Source organism: Lolium rigidum, chromosome 2 (genome assembly GCF_022539505.1).
Source record: "Lolium rigidum isolate FL_2022 chromosome 2, APGP_CSIRO_Lrig_0.1, whole genome shotgun sequence".
Lineage (NCBI taxonomy): Eukaryota > Viridiplantae > Streptophyta > Magnoliopsida > Poales > Poaceae > Lolium > Lolium rigidum.
Genome location: NC_061509.1, coordinates 1,299,137 through 1,323,920, shown reverse-complemented (window position 1 = coordinate 1,323,920; position 24,784 = coordinate 1,299,137). Strand labels below are relative to the sequence as shown.

The 24,784-nt window shown below is 44.2% G+C and overlaps 1 protein-coding gene and 2 pseudogenes across 1 annotated transcript in view; all 3 read left to right on the top strand.

Moving 5' to 3' along the window:
• Nucleotides 1-973: 973 nt before the first annotated feature.
• Nucleotides 974-24,784, top strand: part of LOC124685808 — a 71,447-nt gene continuing 47,636 nt past the window's right edge. Inside the window, exons 1-3 of the mRNA XM_047219843.1 lie at nt 974-1,069; nt 1,187-1,360; nt 1,845-1,904. Coding sequence (XP_047075799.1) covers nt 1,002-1,069; nt 1,187-1,360; nt 1,845-1,904 — 302 coding nt within the window. The 5' untranslated portion in view covers nt 974-1,001. The remainder of the gene's footprint in view (nt 1,070-1,186; nt 1,361-1,844; nt 1,905-24,784) is intronic.
• LOC124691173 lies at nt 7,337-8,550 on the top strand (annotated as a pseudogene).
• On the top strand, nt 12,761-13,972 carry LOC124691171 (annotated as a pseudogene).

Genomic DNA, 24,784 nt, shown 5'->3' with positions numbered 1-24,784 from the left:
GGACAAATGTTGTCTACCATGACTTGTTGGTAGCTCATTATAGCATGTGATGTTACAAGATTATTGCCATTTAGAATCATAGTTGTTCATGTGATGTTATTTGGGGTAAGGTAACTCGAGCTCTTGGTGTATGCCGCAACGCTGCCGTCTGTCCAAATGTTTTGCTCCCTCAAATCTTCTTTCATGCTTACTCATATGATATTGTAGTGCTTGGTGTTTTTTTCTTCGCCTATTTAGGCTATGTTTCTCTAGTAATCATGTATGTCTATGTTCCTTATGGGATTAGCATTATGTCGTTTACGTTGGTGCAGACTTTGTCTTGATTTTTCCTAGCTTTGTTGTGGTACAAATGCTAGCTTCAGTTTGCAGCAACTCTGTTAATATTTTGTGTAGATTCCTGTTGTAGGTTGCTGTTTTTCTTGCCGTTCTACTTCCACAATAGGTGATTCTCCTATGTAAACCTTGTTATTAGCCATTCATACATGAACGGTGCTCAGATTTCTGGTAGATCCACTTCTTTCTCTATAGTAGCTATACACTATTCTAACTTTGGCATGATAGTCTTCTCTAGTAGCTACAAGCATTGGCATAGGATCTATGATTGGCCCTAGAATTAGTTTTCACATATCGATAGTAACCTGATTGTTGTGAATAAATTCCCACTTATTAATGCATAACTAATTTAATTGAAATTGATTTTTACTAGGAAAAGGTGGTGATGATGATAAATTTAAGTCATGTTTGTCAAAACATCCGCAATGTTGAATAAGACCCTTTTCACCTTTCCAGGCTTGAGAGCTAATGCTTCTAATTACTTTCTTAGATTTATGCGCCTTTTATTTTCGCAAGTTCATATTTCTTGTTCGAAATTAAATTTATCGATCTTCATTGTAATTTCAAGTGACTCTTGCATTGCAAATGATAAAGAAAATCAAGGCTTATTTTTCAAAACAATTGCAGTTGCTACTCGAGAGCTTTCGCCCTGCCAAGCTTGAGAGCTAATGTCGAAGAAGAGTCACATCTGGACTGAAAACACTCAAGCACCACACTGGCTTCACCTACATCTAATGTAAGTCATTGACTCCTCAATTGTTCTGCATCAGTTGGATGTGTTCGTGCTTGCCTGATTATCTTGGTTGAGCTGGAATTTGTGAAAATCATATATGCTTGTATATGGTGGTTTCAGGTATCCTGAAAAATTACTTGTCATCTCGCACATTGCTGCCCCTCATAGAAAATTGAATGCCCGCGGGTTAGACTACTTCCCGCTTCACGTCCCCTCTCAGTGTTGTGTGATGGCGATGAGTTCACAGCACCGCCACCATGGCAGCAGTGGCCTCTTCTTCATCTCATGGTTCATGTGAGTTTCTGCTTCTTTCCTTCTCCTTTCCGTGTCCTTGTAAAGTGTTAACATATTTAATTTTATTGTAAATTGCGGAGTAGAGCTTCTATTTGCTAATTATTGATCATACTACATCATGCTTGCTTAAAGGTGGAAATTTTTTCACTCATGGTAGTTTGGGAAAACTCATCTTTGCTGCGGTACTTCTCCATGAGATATGCTTGCGCTAATTGTATATTTTGGGGAATGATACCACAACACAAGATCACATATTTATTCCTCTTAGAGCATCTCGCTAGAGTACTTCAGTTATTCTTGATAAGTTTCTCCAATATTATGCATGATATCTTGGTGGTTCTTATTTGCAATGACAATTGACTAAATCCCTCTCTTAACTCTAATGGACATGGAAAATGGTAACGCTTATGTTGAACACTAAATGACTGGGAACATTAATCGAGTACTTAGTTTGTTCCTCCTCACCCGTGAGATTTTGTATTAGGGATGGTACTGGCCATTCTACTGGTTGTAGAAGGCAATCTCCTGATTGTTGCTCGCATGGGTGAGTTCTCACAAGCCTTGCTGAATTTTTGCTATAATTGCGAGAGGTTGTACTCTCTGTTGGAATATCTTGCATGAGGCAACTCTCTCGGTTGTAGCTGGTATTCTTCATTTTACTGAGTTGGAAATTTTAGAAGTGAAACAGACTTTCCTTTACATGAAGATGACATTTTCCATTGTCGAATTTATACGAGGTGTTCGACTACTCATTACATAGTCTGTTACTTTATTGTGGCTAGCTATTCTCTCCACTCCTTGATTGATTTAATTTATAAGTATGTTCTTATATTCCACATAGTAAGATTTTCTTTCCCGCTGGTACCATCGTAAATGTTTACCCCTTCACGGTATTAATTATTTTATTCATGTGCAGGTTTCAATATATCATCTTACCGATTAATTTGTTGATTAGGTGTTAGGATCCAGAATCTCAACTGGAAGATGAATTAACTAGATGAAATTTTATATGTTCTTATTTACCAAGCGAATTTATGTAGAGTTGTATAGTTACTTTAGCCAAACTTCAAAATTTTCCGGGAGCTTCAAAGTTTTGATTGGCGTAAGGGTATTCTCTCCCTTTTCATTGTCTCGTGCACTTTTTTCTTGGGAAACTAAATTCTGGTGTTATTCAAATATGAGCTAAAACAGACAAGAGAAGAGAATTAGATCTTTTTAGTTAATCTGTAGCTTGAAGTCGTCTCCTAAGCTTTTTTTTAATCTAATGTTGTATCTAATCTTTTTGTGAAATCTTTTGGTCGTTTCCATGTACGTGGTTGATTTGACAATGTTGCTAAACTCGTAGCTGCCAAATTTGTGTCTTTCCCTTGTGAAATATTTATGCTCCATGTTATGCTACTCGTTTATGAAGTGTCCCCGTAGTGTTTGTTAGGCATTAAGAATCTGAGGTACCCATATTTGTGGCCGAAAGATGATCATATTCACTTTTTTATCACTCACGATAGAAATTGAAGTCATTTTCTCAAGGTGTATGAGGAGAAAACCTCCTATGATTCTTTTGATGTCGATGATATCACCAAGGGTACATGATGTAAGTAGTTTGTGCCACCTTTTTTGTGTCGGCCTCGATGAGGTTCTCCGGATGCATTTCAAGTGTAATATGCATGTCCCGGCCGGATACATGTATTGTGTACACCAAGAGTATTGCGGATTGATATACAACTTACAAAAGCCCGATACCCGATCGGTTCTTTGTTTTTTTGCTCGCATGATCTAGGGCTTAAATCAATTGCTTGAAGTGTAAATTTCTCTTATTTTGCAGGTCTTTGAAGCCCGTGAAACCGGGAGCATATTTGAGTGGCTTCGCTGAATGGCATCGGCACCTAGAAAAATAAATGAATAAAGGAATGCAAGGACTAGCCCTTGGTAGCTTTGTTTTATAGAAGAAGCACCTGGCGAGTCCAGGACTCGAACCAGGGCGGTTGCGTGAGCACCTGCGGTTATAGCCACCGAATGACGCTCTGTTCTTGACATTGGCATCTACACGCGCACCGCTACAAACGCAAAGGAGAGCGAGTTGGGTGATGTACTACCCGGCGAGTAACCAGACCCTCCTTCAGAATACGTCACATGCTTGGGTGAGTTGTACATTAATTCTTGGATGGAAAACATGCACTTATTCCTCGTGTTTGTCGGTTGTTCTTGTCGTATTTTACTTCATTTATTTTTCACATGGTAAAATCATGTTCCGGTAGGGTATGTTTGAACACATAGTACTTTCCTGGTACCATCCAGGTGTGTTTTCCGGTATGATTAACCAGTAGTATATGGCATTACCTGCTTTCTTTCTTGATTTAAGTAAGACGCTGGTGTTAGGCAGTTGTTTTCTGAACGATTGTGATCTTCATATGTTGTTTACTTTTAGGTGCACATGCATTGCAAATTTTTTGACTATCAAAATAAAATAATAAATGGCAGCATGATTTTGCTAAACTAGGTTTGGCCTGGCAGCGCGAGGCGACGGTGGCCTTCCTGCCTCCTAGGTTTAGGTCAGTTTCTGGTTTTTATCCTTTTTGTTTTAGTGCTCTGTGATGCCCCATCCATGGAGTTGTGGTTGTGATGTGCTCCACCATCGAGCCGATGAACCGCGGGTTTAGATTATAGTGGTGGTGGGATGGTTTCTAGGATTTTCTCATGGCATGATATTGTTGTTTTGCTGCTATTAATCTGGTTAATGCCTACTATTCGTGTTGTATAGTACATTCTCTAGAACTAAGTTTTTCATATTATATAATTTCGTAATTAAGTTCACACTGTTATTAGTCTACTTTGGATGGTTGTGATTAGAATTTCAAACTCTAATACTATTAGCAGTAATTCTCTTGCAATGCTTAGAATGATCTGTAGTATGCTTTTGCAGCCATCAGACATCGCAAGTACAGGAAATTATGAACACCTCATGATTATCACATTCCGAAGTAACGTTGCTTGCTACACCTCATGATGCTATTGTTCTTTGTTTTAGTAAATTAGTTGCGTTAGTACAAAAATCAAGTCAAAGTAAGATCATAGATTGACACACCCTCTGCTATCATGGTGCATTTTCGAGAAACAAAAAAAGATTTAGCTTCTAATTGGCTGCCTTGTTCATTTTCCATTTCCAGATTACATTTCTCCCCTAATGGTTGATTTCTCCACTAACACACGCTAAAAGAGTTGAGGTGTGTCACGAAACACTTGGTGACTATGTATCAGCATACCAAAGAAAGCTATGCAGTATTGTCTGCATCTACAAATTTTCATTATGAGTACGCGTTTTCCTTTAATTTGAAGAGTGTAAAGCAGATAGCATCGTCTAGCTCCTACATATTCCAACATGCATGTGTTGTTATGTTGAGGATACCTACTTATTTAGGAATTGTTAGCTCCAACTTAAATCACTACATTAGCTGAGCTAAAACATTGCCAATATCATCTTTGTGGACTTACTTGAGAAGGACTTATAGTCCTGGATTACTGAAGATAATGAGCAAGAGCTTTCGAAAAAAATATAATTAGTCCACCAGCGAATGGTAAAGCTGATATCTGAGCTTTTGAGGAACATGATAACCCAAGAGCATTCGTAATTGTTGCTAATGCTTCAGCCTTGTGTTTTGTCCCGCTTGCGAATGGTGAAGCTTGCACATTGCCTCAACTAGACATAGCATCCATTCATAAACTTTCTTCAAGAAATAGCATGAACATATAATCCGTTTTACCTCGTTGTCATTAAAGAAACATCCATTTATTTCATTACTTTAGAAAGTTGTATCTGCTGACCAACATTCATCTTGCGATCTTCTAGAAGTAAGAGCGAGGGTTGCTATTCATCTTATCGTTGAATGGGGAGGTCCAGGTAGGTGTAGCAGTTGCTCTCAAATCTGCTAAAGGTACGCTTTTTTGTTGAATTTCACCGATGTTGCCGCAAACACAGTCGTCATTCATGATGCTAACTCAATGTGGCATTGCAATTTCGTCCAACGTCCAACCTGCCATCCGCTGCCTTTCCGACATATTGAGTAGTGGCCAATAAATTACACAAAGAAATCATTCAAGGAGAGCGAGAGGAATGAGCCCGAGTTATCGGCGCGTGGCATAAGCATGATGAGCTGGCAAGCGGATGTCAATAGATGCAAAGAGTGGAAGCCCACAACCTGGATACTCGAACAATAGTTTATCACTTCCATGTTTCGTCCGATTATCGAGAAGGCACTACATGGATCTTAAAGTTGTGTTGAGATACCCGATACTCGTTTGTACTAGTTAAATGTGTTTATATCTTTGTTGGGCGTTCCGTAGCTCTAATTAGTAGTTTCCAATCTAGTGAGTTTTCCCTTCGAGTGGTTTTCTCCGTAATAGTAGAAACCTGGAGCGATATCACTCACTAGTAGAAAAGTGAGTTCACGAAGTGTCACTCATTGGAATCCTGTGTGTGCAAGGAACCTGGGCATGTATGCCACAATTTGAGGAATGAAAATTAACTACCTTTAAATTTAAAGAAAATTAGTGGCATGACCAAGATTTTAGTCGCCAATGTCAATCGCAATGCTTGTGAAATATTTATTTGAGAGTTTCTGGTGCTGAGGCAGAGCAAACGGGGTAATCTGCATCTTCATCCATCCTAGAGAGCTTGATGATTTCAACCATACATATATTACAATAGTTCATACCAAAGAAATAAAGAAGCAATCGAATCAGAATAATTTTCTCTCTCTCCCTTGTGAGGCAATGAAGGAAGCATGTATTTACCAATCCATTATTACTCAGTTAACCATATACATCGCTCACAAGGACTTCTTCCATCCGCTAGAAATATATGCGTCCATCCTCAATCAACGCTCTTGCCTTTCCTGCAAATTGGACTGCCCATGATTTCCTCACCTCAGTAGATACGGAAGGTTTGGTTTCTCAAGTGCCACCTCATCGATCCGTGGGAGTAGTACGCATCTCAGCCATCCATGCTTAGAAACACATATTGATAATTCCGGCCTAATTTCACTCCCTCAAAATTCGAACCTACCCTTCTTTCAACCAATTAGCTCTATATATACCGGGAGGGGTGGATCTTACGCGTGCGTCGCGTGTGACTTAGACTTTGACTCTTGCTCGGAGAGGAGAGGAGAGGAGAGGAGAGAGGGCACTCGTCGACTCAATCTTCGGCATGCTGACTTCATCGTCGATTCGGTCACCGCCACCAGGTCATTCTACCGACTTCATTTCTCGGATCGGAGAGGAGGTATGCCAGATCTTGTCATGCCCTATCTTTCTCCTTGAGCGGGTGTGTACTTCAAATAAGCTTTGCTTCACTCACCAACTTTCCTAAGCTTGCACAGTATTGGTGAAGTAGCTGAGGTTGCATTAGTCAAATAAGCTTTCATAAGGATTAGGTAATCATCACCAAAGAGCAAATGAGAGACCGATAGTGCATTTATGCAAAACCTGACACCTTCCATACCACGAACCTCCACTCTACGAGTCACTAGGATTGACAGCCCCTTTGCACAAAGTAAAAACAAATATGATCAAAGGGGATCACCTTGCCTTAATCCTCTGTGGAACAAAGACATGTATCTCTTGATCCTTAAACCTCACTTTGTATCTAACCGGCCACACACATGCCATAAGCAAATCAACAAACTCTTCATTAAAACCTAGCCGAGCCATTATTTTTTCCAAAAAGTTTTGAGATAGCTAATCCAACGACGGAGTTCCTCTCACGGTATTTTTTATTCTTAGATTTTTCTGAATTTAAAGATTTTGCAACCTCTCGCGAGTAGAATCCAAATAAGAAAGATAACGAAAGGCTGCTTAAGAATTAGTAATGGAAAGCCTTTTGGAGGCCCATTCCGGCCCATCAAACCAAAACCACAATATAGACCCTTGGAGGCCACGGACAGCAGCTCCTCCATCTCTGAAACCCTCCAAACCCTCGCCGCAATGGCCAGGAAACCCTCGCCCTCCGCCGCCGCCGCTGCCGCTGAGGCGGCCGGCAACGATTCCGTCGTCGCCAGCGCGCGAAGCCCGCCGAGCTTCTAGAGGCAGCGGCCAACCGCGACGGTGTCCAAGGGCACGCCCTATTCTTCGACGCCCTCGTCCAGCTTATCCCCCCGCGCTTCTACCTCTCCATCGACGACGAGGATCGCCCCTAGTACCAGGGGCTCTCCAAGTCCGCCAAGGCGGCCATGAAGGCTCAGTCCCGCGCCAACATCAAGGCTGCCCGCCGAGCCCGCCTCGACCCCGCGGGGCCGCCTTCCTCCACCCTTGACCTCCTCAAGAAGTCCGTCGCCGACCAAGAGGCAGAGGACCAAGAGGAGGAGGAGCAGGATAAGTCTCAAGACGAAATCCAGGAGACCGAGGACGAGGCAACCACAGAGGCTGACGATGATGGCAACGACGATGATGAGGAGGAAGAGGAGGATGATGACGAGAAGGAGGAGATGCTGATGGCCCCGGCAGCAGTTGTTTCCGAAGACCGGTCGGTGACTTACGAGGAGCTTCGGGAGCGGCTTCATCGCCGCATCACGGAGCTCCGTGGGAACCGGTGCACCAGGCCGGAGTTCCCGAATAAGCCCCGGAAGGAGAAGAGCAAGAAGGTAAAGGGTTCTAAAGTGAAGAATGGGAAGGACGAGGGTACAAAGCGCAAGCGTGAGGACGCCGATGACGCGAGAGGGTAAGGATGGGAAGAAGCACAAGAAGGAGGCCGATGGGAAGGCTCCGGATATCGTGTATGGCAACGTGCTGGTTGATCCAAAGGATGCGAGGCGGAGGAAGAAGAGGAAGATCAAGAACAAGAAGAAGGAGCTGGAGCAGGCTAAGCGGATGCGAGAGGGCAAAGGAAGATCCTAAGAAGGCTACCAAGATGGCCCGGGATTTGGCAACAAGACGTGCTGCTGGGGAGAAGGTGCATGATAACCCAACGTTGATTAAGCGAGCATGAAGAAGGATAAGAAGAGGCAGCAGAAGGCCGCGGAGCGATGGAAGGATAGGAAGAAGACAAGTGGACAACAAGAGGAAGGAGAAGCGAGAATACACGGACGGAGAACATCCGGGAGCGGGCACAGGAGAAGAAGGCGCGCAAAATAGAGAAGCGTGAGAAGAAGCTTATGCGCCCTGGTTTCGAGGGTCGCAAAGAGGGATATGTCAATAAGTGAGATCTTCATTGGAGGTGATAAGGACCGAGGAGTAATTGTATCTGCTTTATGTTGGCAAGGCTGCATATGTTGATGTTGGTACTTGAAATAGGTATCCCAGTCATGACTGTCATACTTAGTTATAGCTTGAAATTGGAATGTTTGGCAGGCTGTCTAGAGAAGATTTTGTGGTGTTCCTTCAGCTGTATTGTCATTCTGCTTAGATAAAATTGGCAATCAAAAGTTTATATTTGGGTATTGTTTAAATTATGCTTCAGTGGGTGCTGTTTTTTTGTTTGCCTATTCTAGCAGTGGCCTGATTGGTTATGCCAAATTATGCATATATGATATTATGATGGTAGGTCTTTTCTAATCTTTGATTGATAAATTAGAATCCGCAATGCCAACTTCTTATCATGTTATGCATACGTGGGATGTCAATCATCTATGAAGCTTGTGTTGCCAAACTTCTTATCTTGTTATGCATACGTTGGATGTCAATTACTACCTCCGTTCGAAATATTAGCCTTTCTAAAAAGAATTATATTTTGGAGCGGAGGTAATGTTACAAAGCTTGTGTTGCCAAACTTACTCGTACTAGTAATCTACTATGTCTATTTTATCAGCAAATGTGATGTTGAGTTATAATGCAGTACCCCTTGTTAGTTTACTTTCTGCAGTGCCACTTGTATTGAAGTCTCTACTGACAAGTGGAATTTTTTCCCTGAAAATCCGATAGGCTCTGTCGCGTCTTTCAGTATATCAGTGCCTCTACTTCAACTGGCTCTGTTGGTGATAGGTGTCTCATCAGCTTATGCATTTGATACTTAATTGGTTGCTATTACACAGATTTAACAACTGTTTTTCATTTGCGTGCTTTCCTTAAGAAAATGGATCATATTGTACCGGTTGAGGAGCAGTTTGAAGCTTATCCGCCATGCTGTGCATCTTTTCACAATTGCTTACCTGCGAGTGTGATCCAGTTCCGGGCATGCTAAATTCAGTTCGGTAGTTATGAGCTGTGGGTAAATCATGGTTTTCGAGTCGAGAGACTAGTCGCGACTAGTCGTCGACTAGTCGACCAGTCGCACGGGCAAGTCCGACTCAGCCTGTCGACTAGACTCAGCGCACGAGTCGATCGACTCGATGGACTAGTCTCGACTAGTCAGGGTAAGTCGAAGGTTTTGGGTCGGTCGACCCAAAAAAAAAGTTCTCGTGCTTCCTATTTTGCCCCGTTTGCCTGGCTCGACCTAGATCGAGATTGAATCCCGCTCGACCCTTTCCTTGGCCGCCGCCTCTCCCTTGGCCGCCGCCTCTGCAAGAACTTGGCCGGGCTCCTCCTCCGCCACAGGCTCCTCCTCCGCCACGGGCTCCTCCTCCGCCACGAGTTCCTCCTCCGCCAGGAGCTCCTCCATCGCCGGCAGCTGCTGCTGGTCTGCTCTCGTCCACGGCAGCTGCAGCTGCTCCACTCCTCCACGGCTGCTGCAGGTACCAGGTAACAAACTCCTCCTCTTTGCTTCCCTTTTCCTCTGAGATATCCAGTGCTTTCCTTTTCCTCACAAGCTCCTCCTCTCTGCTTCCCTCCCTCACCATCTCATTCATAGGAAGCAACATGGCCCCTCCAGAGATATCCCGAGTCATTCGGTCAGATCAAGCTGAAGCTGAAGCTGCTGAGGGCTACGATCCATTCAAAGATCCTAACAGGAGGCCAAGGAGGAGCAAAGATCCCAGCATGGAAATATGCATTTATGTGTGATCTTGAGGATAGGTTGCAGCTGCAATGTAACCTGTGTGGCAAAAAAGTGGGTTCTGGTGTCAATAGGATGAAGAAGCATCTTGCCGGAGGGTTTACAATTGTCACTATGTGCCCGAAAACAACCACTGCAATTCAAAAAGAGATGCATGATTACCTGAAGACTAACACATTCACGTTCAGAAATGTTGAGGGAGGTGAAGGCGAAGCTCAACAAGGGTGTGAAGAAGATGTTGAAGAGATTGCTGCAGGAGACTTCCATGCAGGTGCAGCAAGTTCAAAAGCTTCCAACTGCTCCAACACCAACACCAACACCAATAATTCTGGGAAAAGGAAATCAGATGGGTCGGCTCATGTAGCAAACACAGCAGCAAAGAAGCAAGGAAAGTCCATTGCAGATGAGATTCGGAAGACTCCAGAAGAGGTGGTTGCTGAGAGACACATGTCAAAGGGCTCGCAATTAACAATGAAGCAATTCATCAAGAAGACAAAGGAGCAAAAAGCGATTGTTGATGATCATGTAGCTGACTTTTTGTATGAGAATTGTCTTCCACTCAATGTTGTGAACTCAAGGAGTTGGGAGATCATGTTGGAATCTATAGGGCAGTATGGTTCTGATTATATCTCACCTAGTTATTGGAGACTTAGAGTACCATTGCTTGAGAAGGCCAAGGTCAAGACTGACAGTTTGAGAGGCAAGCATGAAGCTGCATGGAAAGAATATGGTTGCTCACTCATGTCTGATGGCTGGACTGACATGGGTGGCCGACACCTCTTGAACTTTCTAGTCAATAGTCCAACGAGGCACCTTCTTCTTAGGGACAGCTAATGTTTCCGCTGAAACAGCTTGATGCAAAGCTGGTAGCACAGTTGTTGAGTGAACAAATTGATGCAATTGGCCCTGAATTGGTAGTCCAAGTAGTAAGTGACAATGGGTCTAACTACAAGGCAGCTGGTAGACTTCTAATGGAGAAGTATCCTACACTGTATTGGACACCATGTGCTGCACATTGTTTGGATCTTATGCTAGAGGATGTTGGGAAGATCAAGGAGTTTGGGATCTGCATTGCTAAAGCCAAGCGGACAACCAGATTTATTTATGCCCATGGAAAGATTCTAGATTTAATGAGAAGTCTGAATGGTAACAAAGATATTGTGAGGCCTGGAGCAACTCGTTTTGCTACATCATTCCTTACTTTGGCCAGCATGTCGACACAAAGGCCAACACTGAAAGCTCTGTTTGTTAGCAAACAATGGTATGCAAACAAATTAAGGATCACCGAAGCAGGGAAGGCAGCTGAAGCAACTCGTCATATCCGTGTCATTTTGGCAATCGGTGGAGCATTGTATGAGAGCTTCACAGCCCACTTCTCAAAGCTTTGAGGATTTCTGATGGTGATGAGACTCCAGCTATGGCTGAAATGTGGGCAGCCATGGATTGTGCAAAGACGCACATAAACGAAGCATTGGCACATAAGCAAAACCTCCTAGATCAAGTTGTCTCAATTATTGATAGGAGGTGGAATAATCAGATGGAACAAAAGCTACATGGGGCTGCATTGTTCTTGAACCCAAATAAATTCTTTGCCATTAGAGAGACCAACAAAAGACAAGCTAGCCGGCTTCGTTCAATGTTCAATGATGTGTTATGGAAGATGGTTACTGACCATGAGCTACAAGATACTATAAGTAGTGAGGCTGATGACTATGAGCGTTCAGAAGGTGATTGTTTCTCCAAGCCAATGGCAATTAGAGACCGTGGGAAAAAGAGTCCTATTCTTTGGTGGGGTGCATATGGTGGCCTTGCTTTTGACCTCCAATCTCTTGCATACGCTGCACTTTGCTTCACTCACCAACTTTCCTAAGCTTGCACAGTATTGGTGAAGTAGCTGAGGTTGCATTAGTCAAATAAGCTTTCATAAGGATTAGGTAATCATCACCAAAGAGCAAATGAGAGACCGATAGTGCATTTATGCAAAACCTGACACCTTCCATACCACGAACCTCCACTCTACGAGTCACTAGGATTGACAGCCCCTTTGCACAAAGTAAAAACAAATATGATCAAAGGGGATCACCTTGCCTTAATCCTCTGTGGAACAAAGACATGTATCTCTTGATCCTTAAACCTCACTTTGTATCTAACCGGCCACACACATGCCATAAGCAAATCAACAAACTCTTCATTAAAACCTAGCCGAGCCATTATTTTTTCCAAAAAGTTTTGAGATAGCTAATCCAATGACGGAGTTCCTCTCACAGTATTTTTTATTCTTAGATTTTTCTGAATTTAAAGATTTTGCAACCTCTCGCAGTAGAATCCAAATAAGAAAGATAACGAAAGGCTGCTTAAGAATTAGTAATGGAAAGCCTTTTGGAGGCCCATTCTGGCCCATCAAACCAAAACCACAATATAGACCCTTGGAGGCCACGGACAGCAGCTCCTCCATCTCTGAAACCCTCCAAACCCTCGCCGCAATGGCCAGGAAACCCTCGCCCTCCGCCGCCGCCGCTGCCGCTGAGGCGGCCGGCAACGATTCCGTCGTCGCCAGCGCGAAGCCCGCCGAGCTTCTAGAGGCAGCGGCCAACTGCGACGGTGTCCAAGGGCACGCCCTATTCTTCGACGCCCTCGTCCAGCTTATCCCCCCGCGCTTCTACCTCTCCATCGACGACGAGGATCGCCCCTAGTACCAGGGGCTCTCCAAGTCCGCCAAGGCGGCCATGAAGGCTCAGTCCCGCGCCAACATCAAGGCTGCCCGCCGAGCCCGCCTCGACCCCGCGGGGCCGCCTTCCTCCACCCTTGACCTCCTCAAGAAGTCCGTCGCCGACCAAGAGGCAGAGGACCAAGAGGAGGAGGAGCAGGATAAGTCTCAAGACGAAATCCAGGGGACCGAGGACGAGGCAACCACAGAGGCTGATGATGATGGCAACGACGATGATGAGGAGGAAGAGGAGGATGATGACGAGAAGGAGGAGATGCTGATGGCCCCGGCAGCAGTTGTTTCCGAAGACCGGTCGGTGACTTACGAGGAGCTTCGGGAGCGGCTTCATCGCCGCATCACGGAGCTCCGTGGGAACCGGTGCACCAGGCCGGAGTTCCTGAATAAGCCCCAGAAGGAGAAGAGCAAGAAGGTAAAGGGTTCTAAAGTGAAGAATGGGAAGGACGAGGGTACAAAGCGCAAGCGTGAGGACGCTGATGACGCAGAGGGTAAGGATGGGAAGAAGCACAAGAAGGAGGCCGATGGGAAGGCTCCGGATATCGTGTATGGCAACGTGCTGGTTGATCCAAAGGATGCGAGGCGGAGGAAGAAGAGGAAGATCAAGAACAAGAAGAAGGAGCTGGAGCGAGGCTAAGCGGATGCGAGAGGGCAAAGGAAGATCCTAAGAAGGCTACCAAGATGGCACCGGGATTTGGCAACAAGACGTGCTGCTGGGGAGAAGGTGCATGATAACCCAACGTTGATTAAGCAGAGCATGAAGAAGGATAAGAAGAGGCAGCAGAAGGCCGCGGAGCAGTGGAAGGATAGGAAGAAGACAGTGGACAACAAGAGGAAGGAGAAGCAGAATACACGGACGGAGAACATCCGGGAGCGGGCACAGGAGAAGAAGGCGCGCAAAATAGAGAAGCGTGAGAAGAAGCTTATGCGCCCTGGTTTCGAGGGTCGCAAAGAGGGATATGTCAATAAGTGAGATCTTCATTGGAGGTGATAAGGACCGAGGAGTAATTGTATCTGCTTTATGTTGGCAAGGCTGCATATGTTGATGTTGGTACTTGAAATAGGTATCCCGGTCATGACTTGTCATACTTAGTTATAGCTTGAAATTGGAATGTTTGGCAGGCTGTCTAGAGAAGATTTTGTGGTGTTCCTTCAGCTTGTATTGTCATTCTGCTTAGATAAAATTGGCAATCAAAAGTTTATATTTGGGTATTGTTTAAATTATGCTTCGGTGGGTGCTGTTTTTTTGTTTGCCTGTTCTAGCGATGGCCTGATTGGTTATGCCAAATTATGCATATATGATATTATGATGGTAGGTCTTTTCTAATCTTTGATTGATAAATTAGAATCCGCAATGCCAACTTCTTATCATGTTATGCATACGTGGGATGTCAATCATCTATGAAGCTTGTGTTGCCAAACTTCTTATCTTGTTATGCATACGTTGGATGTCAATTACTACCTCCGTTCGAAATATTAGCCTTTCTAAAAAGAATTATATTTTGGAGCGGAGGTAATGTTACAAAGCTTGTGTTGCCAAACTTACTGTACTAGTAATCTACTATGTCTATTTTATCAGCAAATGTGATGTTGAGTTATAATGCAGTACCCCTTGTTAGTTTACTTTCTGCAGTGCCACTTGTATTGAAGTCTCTATCGACAAGTGGAATTTTTTCCCTGAAAATCCGATAGGCTCCGTCGCGTCTTTCAGTATATCGGTGCCTCTACTTCAATCGGCTCTGTTGGTGATAGGTGTCTCATCGGCTTATGCATTTGATACTTAATTGGTTGCTATTACACAGATTTAACGACTGTTTTTCATTTGCGTGCTTTCCTTAAGAAAATGGATCATATTGTACCGGTTGAGGAGCGGTTTGAAGCTTATCCGCCATGCTCGTGCATCTTTTCACAATTGCTTACCTGCGGTGTGATCCGAGTTCCGGGCATGCTAAATTCAGTTCGGTAGTTATGAGCTGTGGGTAAATCATGGTTTTCGAGTCGAGAGACTAGTCGCGACTAGTCGTCGACTAGTCGACCGGTCGCTATGGGAAGTCCGACTCGGGCTGGCGACTCGACTCAGCGCTCGAGTCGATCGACTCGAAGGACTAGTCTCGACTAGTCAGGGTAAGTCGACGTTTTTGGGTCGGTCGACCCAAAAAAAAAGTTCTGTGCTTCCTATTTTGCCCCGTTTGCCTGGCTCGACCTAGATCGAGATTGAATCCCGCTCGACCCTTTCCTTGGCCGCCGCCTCTCCCTTGGCCGCCGCCTGCGCAAGAACTTGGCCGGGCTCCTCCTCCGCCACGGGCTCCTCCTCCGCCACGGGCTCCTCCTCCGCCACGAGTTCCTCCTCCGCCGGGAGCTCCTCCATCGCCGGCAGGCTGCTCGCTGGTCCGCTCTCGTCCACGGCAGGCTGCAGCTGCTCCACTCCTCCACGGCTGCTGCAGGTACCAGGTAACAAACTCCTCCTCTTTGCTTCCCTTTTCCTCTGAGATATCCAGTGCTTTCCTTTTCCTCACAAGCTCCTCCTCTCTGCTTCCCTCCCTCACCATCTCATTCATAGGAAGCAACATGGCCCCTCCAGAGATATCCCGAGTCATTCGGTCAGATCAAGCTGAAGCTGAAGCTGCTGAGGGCTACGATCCATTCAAAGATCCTAACAGGAGGCCAAGGAGGAGCAAAGATCCAGCATGGAAATATGCATTTATGTGTGATCTTGAGGATAGGTTGCAGCTGCAATGTAACCTGTGTGGCAAAAAAGTGGGTTCTGGTGTCAATAGGATGAAGAAGCATCTTGCCGGAGGGTTTACAATTGTCACTATGTGCCCGAAAACAACCACTGCAATTCAAAAAGAGATGCATGATTACCTGAAGACTAACACATTCACGTTCGAAATGTTGAGGGAGGTGAAGGCGAAGCTCAACAAGGGTGTGAAGAAGATGTTGAAGAGATTGTCTGCAGGAGACTTCCATGCAGGTGCAGCAAGTTCAAAAGCTTCCAAGCTGCTCCAACACCAACACCAACACCAATAATTCTGGGAAAAGGAAATCAGATGGGTCGGCTCATGTAGCAAACACAGCAGCAAAGAAGCAAGGAAAGTCCATTGCGGATGAGATTCGGAAGACTCCGAGAAGAGGTGGTTGCTGAGAGACACATGTCAAAGGGCTCGCAATTAACAATGAAGCAATTCATCAAGAAGACAAAGGAGCAAAAAGCGATTGTTGATGATCATGTAGCTGACTTTTTGTATGAGAATTGTCTTCCACTCAATGTTGTGAACTCAAGGAGTTGGGAGATCATGTTGGAATCTATAGGGCGGTATGGTTCGATTATATCTCACCTAGTTATTGGAGACTTAGAGTACCATTGCTTGAGAAGGCCAAGGTCAAGACCGACGGTTTGAGAGGCAAGCATGAAGCTGCATGGAAAGAATATGGTTGCTCACTCATGTCTGATGGCTGGACTGACATGGGTGGCCGACACCTCTTGAACTTTCTAGTCAATAGTCCAGCAGGCACCTTCTTCTTAGGGACAGCTAATGTTTCCGCTGAAACAGTTGATGCAAAGCTGGTAGCACAGTTGTTGAGTGAACAAATTGATGCAATTGGCCCTGAATTGGTAGTCCAAGTAGTAAGTGACAATGGGTCTAACTACAAGGCAGCTGGTAGACTTCTAATGGAGAAGTATCCTACACTGTATTGGACACCATGTGCTGCACATTGTTTGGATCTTATGCTAGAGGATGTTGGGAAGATCAAGGAGTTTGGGATCTGCATTGCTAAAGCCAAGCGGACAACCAGATTTATTTATGCCCATGGAAAGATTCTAGATTTAATGAGAAGTCCGAATGGTAACAAAGATATTGTGAGGCCTGGAGCAACTCGTTTTGCTACATCATTCCTTACTTTGGCCAGCATGTGGACACAAAGGCCAACACTGAAAGCTCTGTTTGTTAGCAAACAATGGTATGCAAACAAATTAAGGATCACCGAAGCAGGGAAGGCAGCTGAAGCAACTGTCATATCTGTGTCATTTTGGCAATCAGTGGAGCATTGTATGAGACCTTCACAGCCACTTCTCAAAGCTTTGAGGATTTCTGATGGTGATGAGACTCCAGCTATGGCTGAAATGTGGGCAGCCATGGATTGTGCAAAGACGCACATAAACGAAGCATTGGCACATAAGCAAAACCTCCTAGATCAAGTTGTCTCAATTATTGATAGGAGGTGGAATAATTAGATGGAACAAAAGCTACATGGGGCTGCATTGTTCTTGAACCCAAATAAATTCTTTGCCATTAGAGAGACCAACAAAAGACAAGCTAGCCGGCTTCGTTCAATGTTCAATGATGTGTTATGGAAGATGGTTACTGACCATGAGCTACAAGATACTATAAGTAGTGAGGCTGATGACTATGAGCGTTCAGAAGGTGATTGTTTCTCCAAGCCAATGGCAATTAGAGACCGTGGGAAAAAGAGTCCTATTCTTTGGTGGGGTGCATATGGTGGCCTTGCTTTTGACCTCCAATCTCTTGCAAAGCGAATTATTAGCCTATGTTGTTCAGCATCTGGCTGTGAGCGCAATTGGAGTGTCTTTGCTCATATCCATACCAAAGGGAGAAACCGACTTGAGTACAAAAGGTTGAACAAGCTATCATATGTCTCCTACAACCGGCAAATGGAAGCTAGGTTTCAAAATCTGCGTGAGCAAGGCTCCAAAGCAAAGAAGTCGAACCCACTTGTCCTAGAGGAGTTCCAATGGGATAATGAGTGGGTTGATATCAATGCTGAAATGGTCCATGAAGATCAAGCCCAAGTCATGGACGGTGACACACCACTACTTTGGTCTCAAGTGGATGAAGCCATGGGTGCCTCAAGTAGTCTAGCAGGTCGCAGCTTTCCTAGGAGAGCCCGTGGTGATCTTGGCGAGTCTAGTGCACGACCCATTGGCCCTTTTATCACCTACACTAGGAACCACTCAAGAACAAGGCTGGTTGTGCATGATGAAGAGTTAAGGGCTGAACTGGAAGCCGCAGAACTTGACAAAGGCATCGAGAGTGAAGATGAGGATAACAATGATGCTGCAAAAAATGATCAAGTTCAAGACGTCGAGTTTCAGATTGATGACATGCTTCTTGATGAATGATTGCTTGAAGATGTGTTGTTTCCGAAATCTGCCACTAATGTTTTGCTGTTGAACTGTTGAACTTGTTTACTTGCATTTGGACCTGGTTTATGTAACTTAATGTTAGACCTGTTGTGTTTGTTTAATTTCAGTGTTGAACCATTTGCTGCCCAGGTTTTTCCCCTGTCCCCAGCCTTATATTCTATGATTTTTTATCCTAAATTAAATATTTTTATTAAACATGAGTCTTGCTGAGTCGAGACTAGTCTAGACTAGTCTACGAGTCGCTGGCTCAGAACGACCGGTCGACTCGTCGACTCGCAAACCATGGGGTAAATAGCCTACCCTGCTCCGGACGGAGGAAAAACTGTAGGAAAACCAAAGGAAAGCTGTTCCAAAGGAATTAATGCCTTTCCGGCCGTTGGGAACGAAGGAATCTCGTCCTACCAATACTATGCGAAGTTTCGCTAGCTTTGTGTTTTCATGGTCATACTAAGTTATATCTTGAAATTGGAATGTTTGGCAGGTTGTCTAGAAAATATTTTTTGGTGTTCCTTCAGCTGTATTTTCATCATTGAGCTTAGATAAATTGGCACAAAAGTTATGTTTGGCTTCATTGTTTTCTGTAGCATAAGACTGGAAACGTTAATGTTAAATTATGCTTCAGTGGGTGCTGTATTTTTTTTTTCTTCCTCCGTTAGTTCTAGCATTGCCTGATAGATTGGTTATGTCAAAGTTATGCATATGATGTTCTGTGACTTCTCATTTATGCTTACGCTGGATGTCTCACGTCAGTAATCTATCAACTTTGTTTCTTCAAACTCGGGGAATCTATGATGTCAGTTTTATCGGCTAATATGTTTTTGAGTTATTAGTGCACTATACCTTGTTAGTTTACTTTCTGCAGCGCGAATTCTATTGAAATCTAGTGACATGTGGTAGGAGTACTTATTTTCCTGAAAATCTGATACACCCTCAGCTTATCTATTTTATTTTGAACTGTAGGACATGTTTTTTCCTTTCTTTATTTCCATAAGAATCTAGATCACATTATACTGGTGTGATGGGGAGGGAACTGTTTGAAACTTTATTTGTCATGCTGCACCTTGTGATCTATGCTGTCTAGCATAGTTAATTTAAGTTTCCCGATGCCAGATCTGTTTTTGGTTGAGGTTTGTCTCAGTTCATACACCATGCAGCTAAATGCAGTTAGTAAACCTTTCTGTTATGCCCGAGTAAGAAAGTTCACATATAGTTCATACATCATGTCACAATGTTGAATTGCAGAATTGGTGCGGTCCAGCCAAGAGGCCTGTCCAATTTAACATACTTCTACCTTCATCATTGACAAGGCATGGCAGCACGACGAATTTTGATAAGTAATTGAGTATACAAATGGCTTTAACTGATGGCCTCTGGCTGAACTGAAGTGCGGAATATGAGTTGCAGGCCGAATCGCCTGTGATGTTGGAGTTGTTTGTTTTCTCAGTAAACTTGAATTGGATGTGACTACATCATGAGGTAACAAATCTGCGGTACAATTTCACAGTTTTTTGGATGTAGAATACTTTCGGGATATGTGTTCCTCAACAGTCTCCTTCGTGTCTTTTAGACGAATACTTTTTGAAGGTGTTCCTGAACCTGAACACAACCACTCATACCCGCATTTATTTTTGACGTTTTCTCTCAAATCTTATACCGAGATAAGACACCAGCATTATAGATGGAATGATTATTTCTCTCGTACTCTTCTCCCGCTTTCATGACTAGTCCGCTTGCTAAAAAGCGCACTACATTTTCACACTACATTCTCGGCCTCAATGGCTTCACCGCCCTACCAAAAAGCACTGCCTCACCCTGTGTTGCATAATGTTCGCACCAGCGGCGGTTCTGGTCAGCCTTGTGAGATACTTTGTGCCAGAGATGGTGCGAAGGTTCATACCCATTCCCGCGGCCATGGTGGTACCGTGCTATGAATACTAGATGATTACCCGCGACATTGCTGCGGGAATTACATTGAACTTGATGGTTAAAACTGTTCTAAGTTTAATAGAAGGCTCAATATTTTTTTGTAATGACAATATCCCAACACATTAAGTGATGCATAAATGTTTCATTCAATATACTTTGAAACAACATGATTAATTTATTAAATGATCAGACGATTTACACATATAATGTAAAATATTGTGCACAGTAAATAAATAAAAATTATGGCAGATGCCCAACAGGTCCTTTTCAGGGGAAAAAAGATATGGAAAATAGGTATATATAGTTTTTTTATGAGTTGAAAAGGTACTTCTGAAACTTAGAATAACAGATAATTTTTTTATGTTAAGTATAGATAAAAAAGAATGTACTTGTATTACATATCTCGGAAAAAAACTGAGATTTTCATACCAACCTCATGGCTGCATATAAGTTGAAGGTAATCAGTTGACCAAATGTTGCGCGTACCTGCACCACATGGTCGAATTGAGCAACGCTCTCTACAGTAAAAATAACAACACAATATACTAATGTACGAAATAGAATTGACAAAAACTCGGTGGACTTGGCAGGCGTGGCTACGCTTGCGGCTAGCTAGTTTAGCAAATCTTGCTTTCTTACTTTGAAGGAAATTAGCGACGTTGCTACTACAAATTGGTGGCAATTTGTGATCTTGCCGAGGCCTAGCTGAAGACGGGAAGGCACAGGATGCTGCCGTGCCGGCACTTGCTTCACCAAAGAAAGCCAAAACAGAAACACAACACGGTGATAGACGATTGGCCAGATGGGAACTACACACGTGGAATCTGCAAACGCCTCCTCTTTTTTTTTTTTTTTTTTTTGAACAAGGGGGGCCCCGAAGGGGCTAGAGTCTCCATTTATACGGCGGTGGGTACAGAATTACAAGAAGGACCTTAAAGAAAGAGAAAATTACAGCACAGTCCGTAAATTTTGCACAGAGCACCCTAGAAAGAGTCCCAAAAACGCGATCAAGGACAGGTTCGCCGCCGACGAAGACAGGCAACTCGCCACATCCATCCTTGCTCCCACCGGGGACAGCACCACTTGGGGGAACACGAACTTGCACAGACGCGACGAGGCCTTGAAGATTCCTCCGATGGAGGTTGAAGATCCTCAAGCAGACAAGCTCGAGGGCAGCAGGGCCCATTCCCATGGCCGGAGATAGCGGCGGCAAAAACGTGCCGTTGCTTAGAAGCTCGCTGCGAGCGGAGAGCGAGACTCCACCGAATCCCTGCCTCTCATCTCCCTTCGAAAGGCCACCGAGCTACTCTTCTCCTTCCTCCCGCCACCACGGCCGACCGGAAAGAGCGAGAGAAGATCCGTTGCCGACGAAGAAAGAAGACGAAACCGGGTCCAGCACCGGCACCACGGCCTTATTGACGGAGCGGAACTCCACCTTGCCCAACCCCATCAGCTCCGACCGGAGGAGCATCTCGACGAAGACAAGCGGGAGAAGCCGGCGGCGGATCCGGCCGGCAAGATCTGTTGTTAAACTCCCGGCACAGCGGCCGACTACGGCACGGCGGCCAACTAAGGCATAGAAGCCAACTACGGCATAAAGCCAGCTACAACAAGAAAAACAACCTAAATCTACCCCGGCGCCACTCCTTTGCCGCCTCCGGCCAGCTAATCCGGCGAGAGGGGCTCGAGAGGAGCCCGGTCCTCCTGAAAAGACTCTCAAAACAACGTAGCGGGCTGAGAGCTATCCGGGGGAAAAGAGAGTGCTTCACCCAAACGCCTCCTCTTTGAGGACTATCATGTGGGGGCAGACTTGGTATCACCTGTTTGGGGTGACGTGGAGGCATAGATTTGCGAGAGAAATATAGCGAGTGGGGGATTGCTATTTAGATAGAGAAGATATAGCTGAACGAAAAGATTTGCTGATTATCCTTAAATAATAATTTAAATGAAAAGACATGCTATTTGCTGATGTGGTGGGCTGTTTAGGTGGCATACTTGCATGTTTAGAGAAATCACTTAGTGGGTTGCTACTATTTAGTTATTATAGCGCATAAGGGCGAGTGGAGTAGTGTTGAGTGGGACTATGGTCGCATCATTGTACACCCACGGCGTTTGTAAACACCACCGAAATAGTGAAGTTTTGTTGGCTGGCGCCCGTGGTTTTTCCCTTGTGTGTTGCAAGGGTTTTCCACGTTAAAATCTCGTGTCCCCTGCAGTGTTTTACTTTTCGTTCTTCGTTTATTGTACATCTCGATCATAACAAGTGGTATCAGAGCACAAGGCTTGAGATCGATCCGCTGCCCCGGGAGACTTCTCTGCTCCTGGGGCAGCACCGCACATTTGGATTATCGGCCGCAATCTTGCGGTCTTATGCAGCTTTGCCGAATCAGATCCAGTCTATAAAATTAGATCTAGAAGTTTGCAGTTTTTCCGTCGGCATCCGTGCACCGTTTTTTGATGATTTGATGAGTCACTCTGTTCCGCTGCTTTGCATCAGGGAGAAGAAAATTTTCAGCGTCCGCAGAAATCCGCCGCATCGCCAAGTCACCGATCCGCTTCGTTGTTCCTTCCAGACGGAATTGAGATCGACTGGTGTGGTTTCCGATCGGTGTTAATCGCTGCTCGTTGTCCGCCGATTGCAACGTGAAGCTGAGCTTACGTAATCAATCTTTGATCACGCGTGTGAAGCACATCATATGATCAATCATCTACGGATCAAGTTCCCAGGTATCAAAAGAATTTCGTTTTGCTGCCGCACTAGTGCTACTTTAGGTGAAGTCTTGAAAACGGTACTAGTTCCGATTTCCTTTCATCTCTGATTGCTAAGCCTATCCGAGACAGTCCCATGTCCAGTTTATCTCAGATTTTTGCTCTGCAATTTTGTTCTACAAAGAATTTTTTCGTGGCTTGTACTACTTTGTGATCACAGTTTTATCGACTCATAGATATTATGAAGTCCGATGTTCAGCTGTTGTATTATGACACAAGGTTTTCTTGGCAAGTCAAGATGCGAGCATTGTTCGGCGCAAGCCAATTATGAGGATGCACCAAATAGTTTTGGAAATAAGCATGTTGTTGTTTGGACTAGCGAGGAGAAAAAGAAAGGATTTCCACGCCACCTATGTTCGATGATTTGCTACTGATATGATCATCATTTTTTGATAGTTTTCAGTTCAAGGTGGAGTTGAATTGTAGCCTGCTGGGATATATTATAGATCCAAATTTCAGATATTATGTTGCTGCAATTATATGAAGAACACAATTCAGATATTAAAAAAATATGGAGGAGGTAATTTTTATGCCTGTTGGTAGCCAGCATTATACTCTTTGCTCTCCGAGTTTTTTGCTGTTATGCATGTGAAGGTTTTGCTTTGTTACTCAAGTTCGTGATGAGGATTATTTGAGGTGCAAGTGGAGATTGTTTTCTGCTAGATACTACAACATTTAGTACTGTAAGTTTCAGTGTAATTCAGTTGTCTATGCTCTTTCAAGAGGGGTCTATTGCAGAGTTGATGCTCCATTGCATGTTGAGGTTCCTTCATCCGACAGTTGTTCTACAAGGCAGTTTTTGACCATGTCATGGATTTTCATTAACCATTATGAGTCGGCAGTTTTTGGTGTACGTTATGCGCTTTGTACCAGATGCTCTTGCATGAGTATGTTTTGCCGAGGTTTGTGCTCTCTAGTTTGTAGCACGTTCAGATTCCATGAGATGAGTTCTTCACAATGTTATGTGCACCGAGATGTTGCACTATGAGCTATGCGCTCGTTCAGGCACCACAGGAGATATGATGACTTATGCCTTTTGATGTTTGAGCAGTTTCAGTTTTTCTTTGAGGTCAGTGGCACAGACTCAGACTTTTGATGGGGTTTTACAGGATGCCCAGGTTCATATGTCTGCTTTGTTGACAGCCGTGTTGTTTTCTGGACGACCCAAGATAGATTTGCTCAATTTGACTTCATGAGAAGTTTAATAGTCCTATGGACGTTTCAAGGCACAAGGTTTACTTGTGATGACTTTAGTTGAGGAGTTGAATGCTATCTATGACTATTGCAATGGATTTCGGCTCAAGGTGGAGTTTGTTGTATTGTGTTCCGAAATCTGTTTACCTGTTGTACTATGGAAGGAGTCCTAACGGACTACGGCGTGCCAACCATGCTAGACGTAGCACATAACAACTCTATTTCGTGTCCACCAAGAAAGAGAGTTGTTTGCCCCTATATATAGTTCAAGGTAGTCATAGAATAGATGAAAGAGAGTTTCTCCATATTGATAGCACGTAGAGGGTCTGTCCTCTCGTCTATTGTAATATTCCTCCAATTATAGTGATACGTCGCCGTGCGTTTCGTGGTTTTTTCCCTGTTTGGATTTTCCACGTAAAAATATGTGTTCTTGTTCTTCGTTTGATCTACTTTTATTTGCGCGGTTTTATAACAAGCGCGGACTGATTGAGTTGCACCACACAGATGAAGGATGAATCTTTGCAAAGGAAAGCAGTGTATTTATGCATGGAAGTCGGCACAGAGTGAGATGTGGCTACCTGATGGCCTGCCTCAGTTATTAGTTCCGCCTGGTAGCCTATCTCACTGATTAATTCTGGGGACGTCTCGTTTCCAAATTCCAATGCGGAGAGTCGGGAGACGAAAAGTAAAGTGCTGCCAAGAAGACAATATGGCTGCCACTTTGGAAAA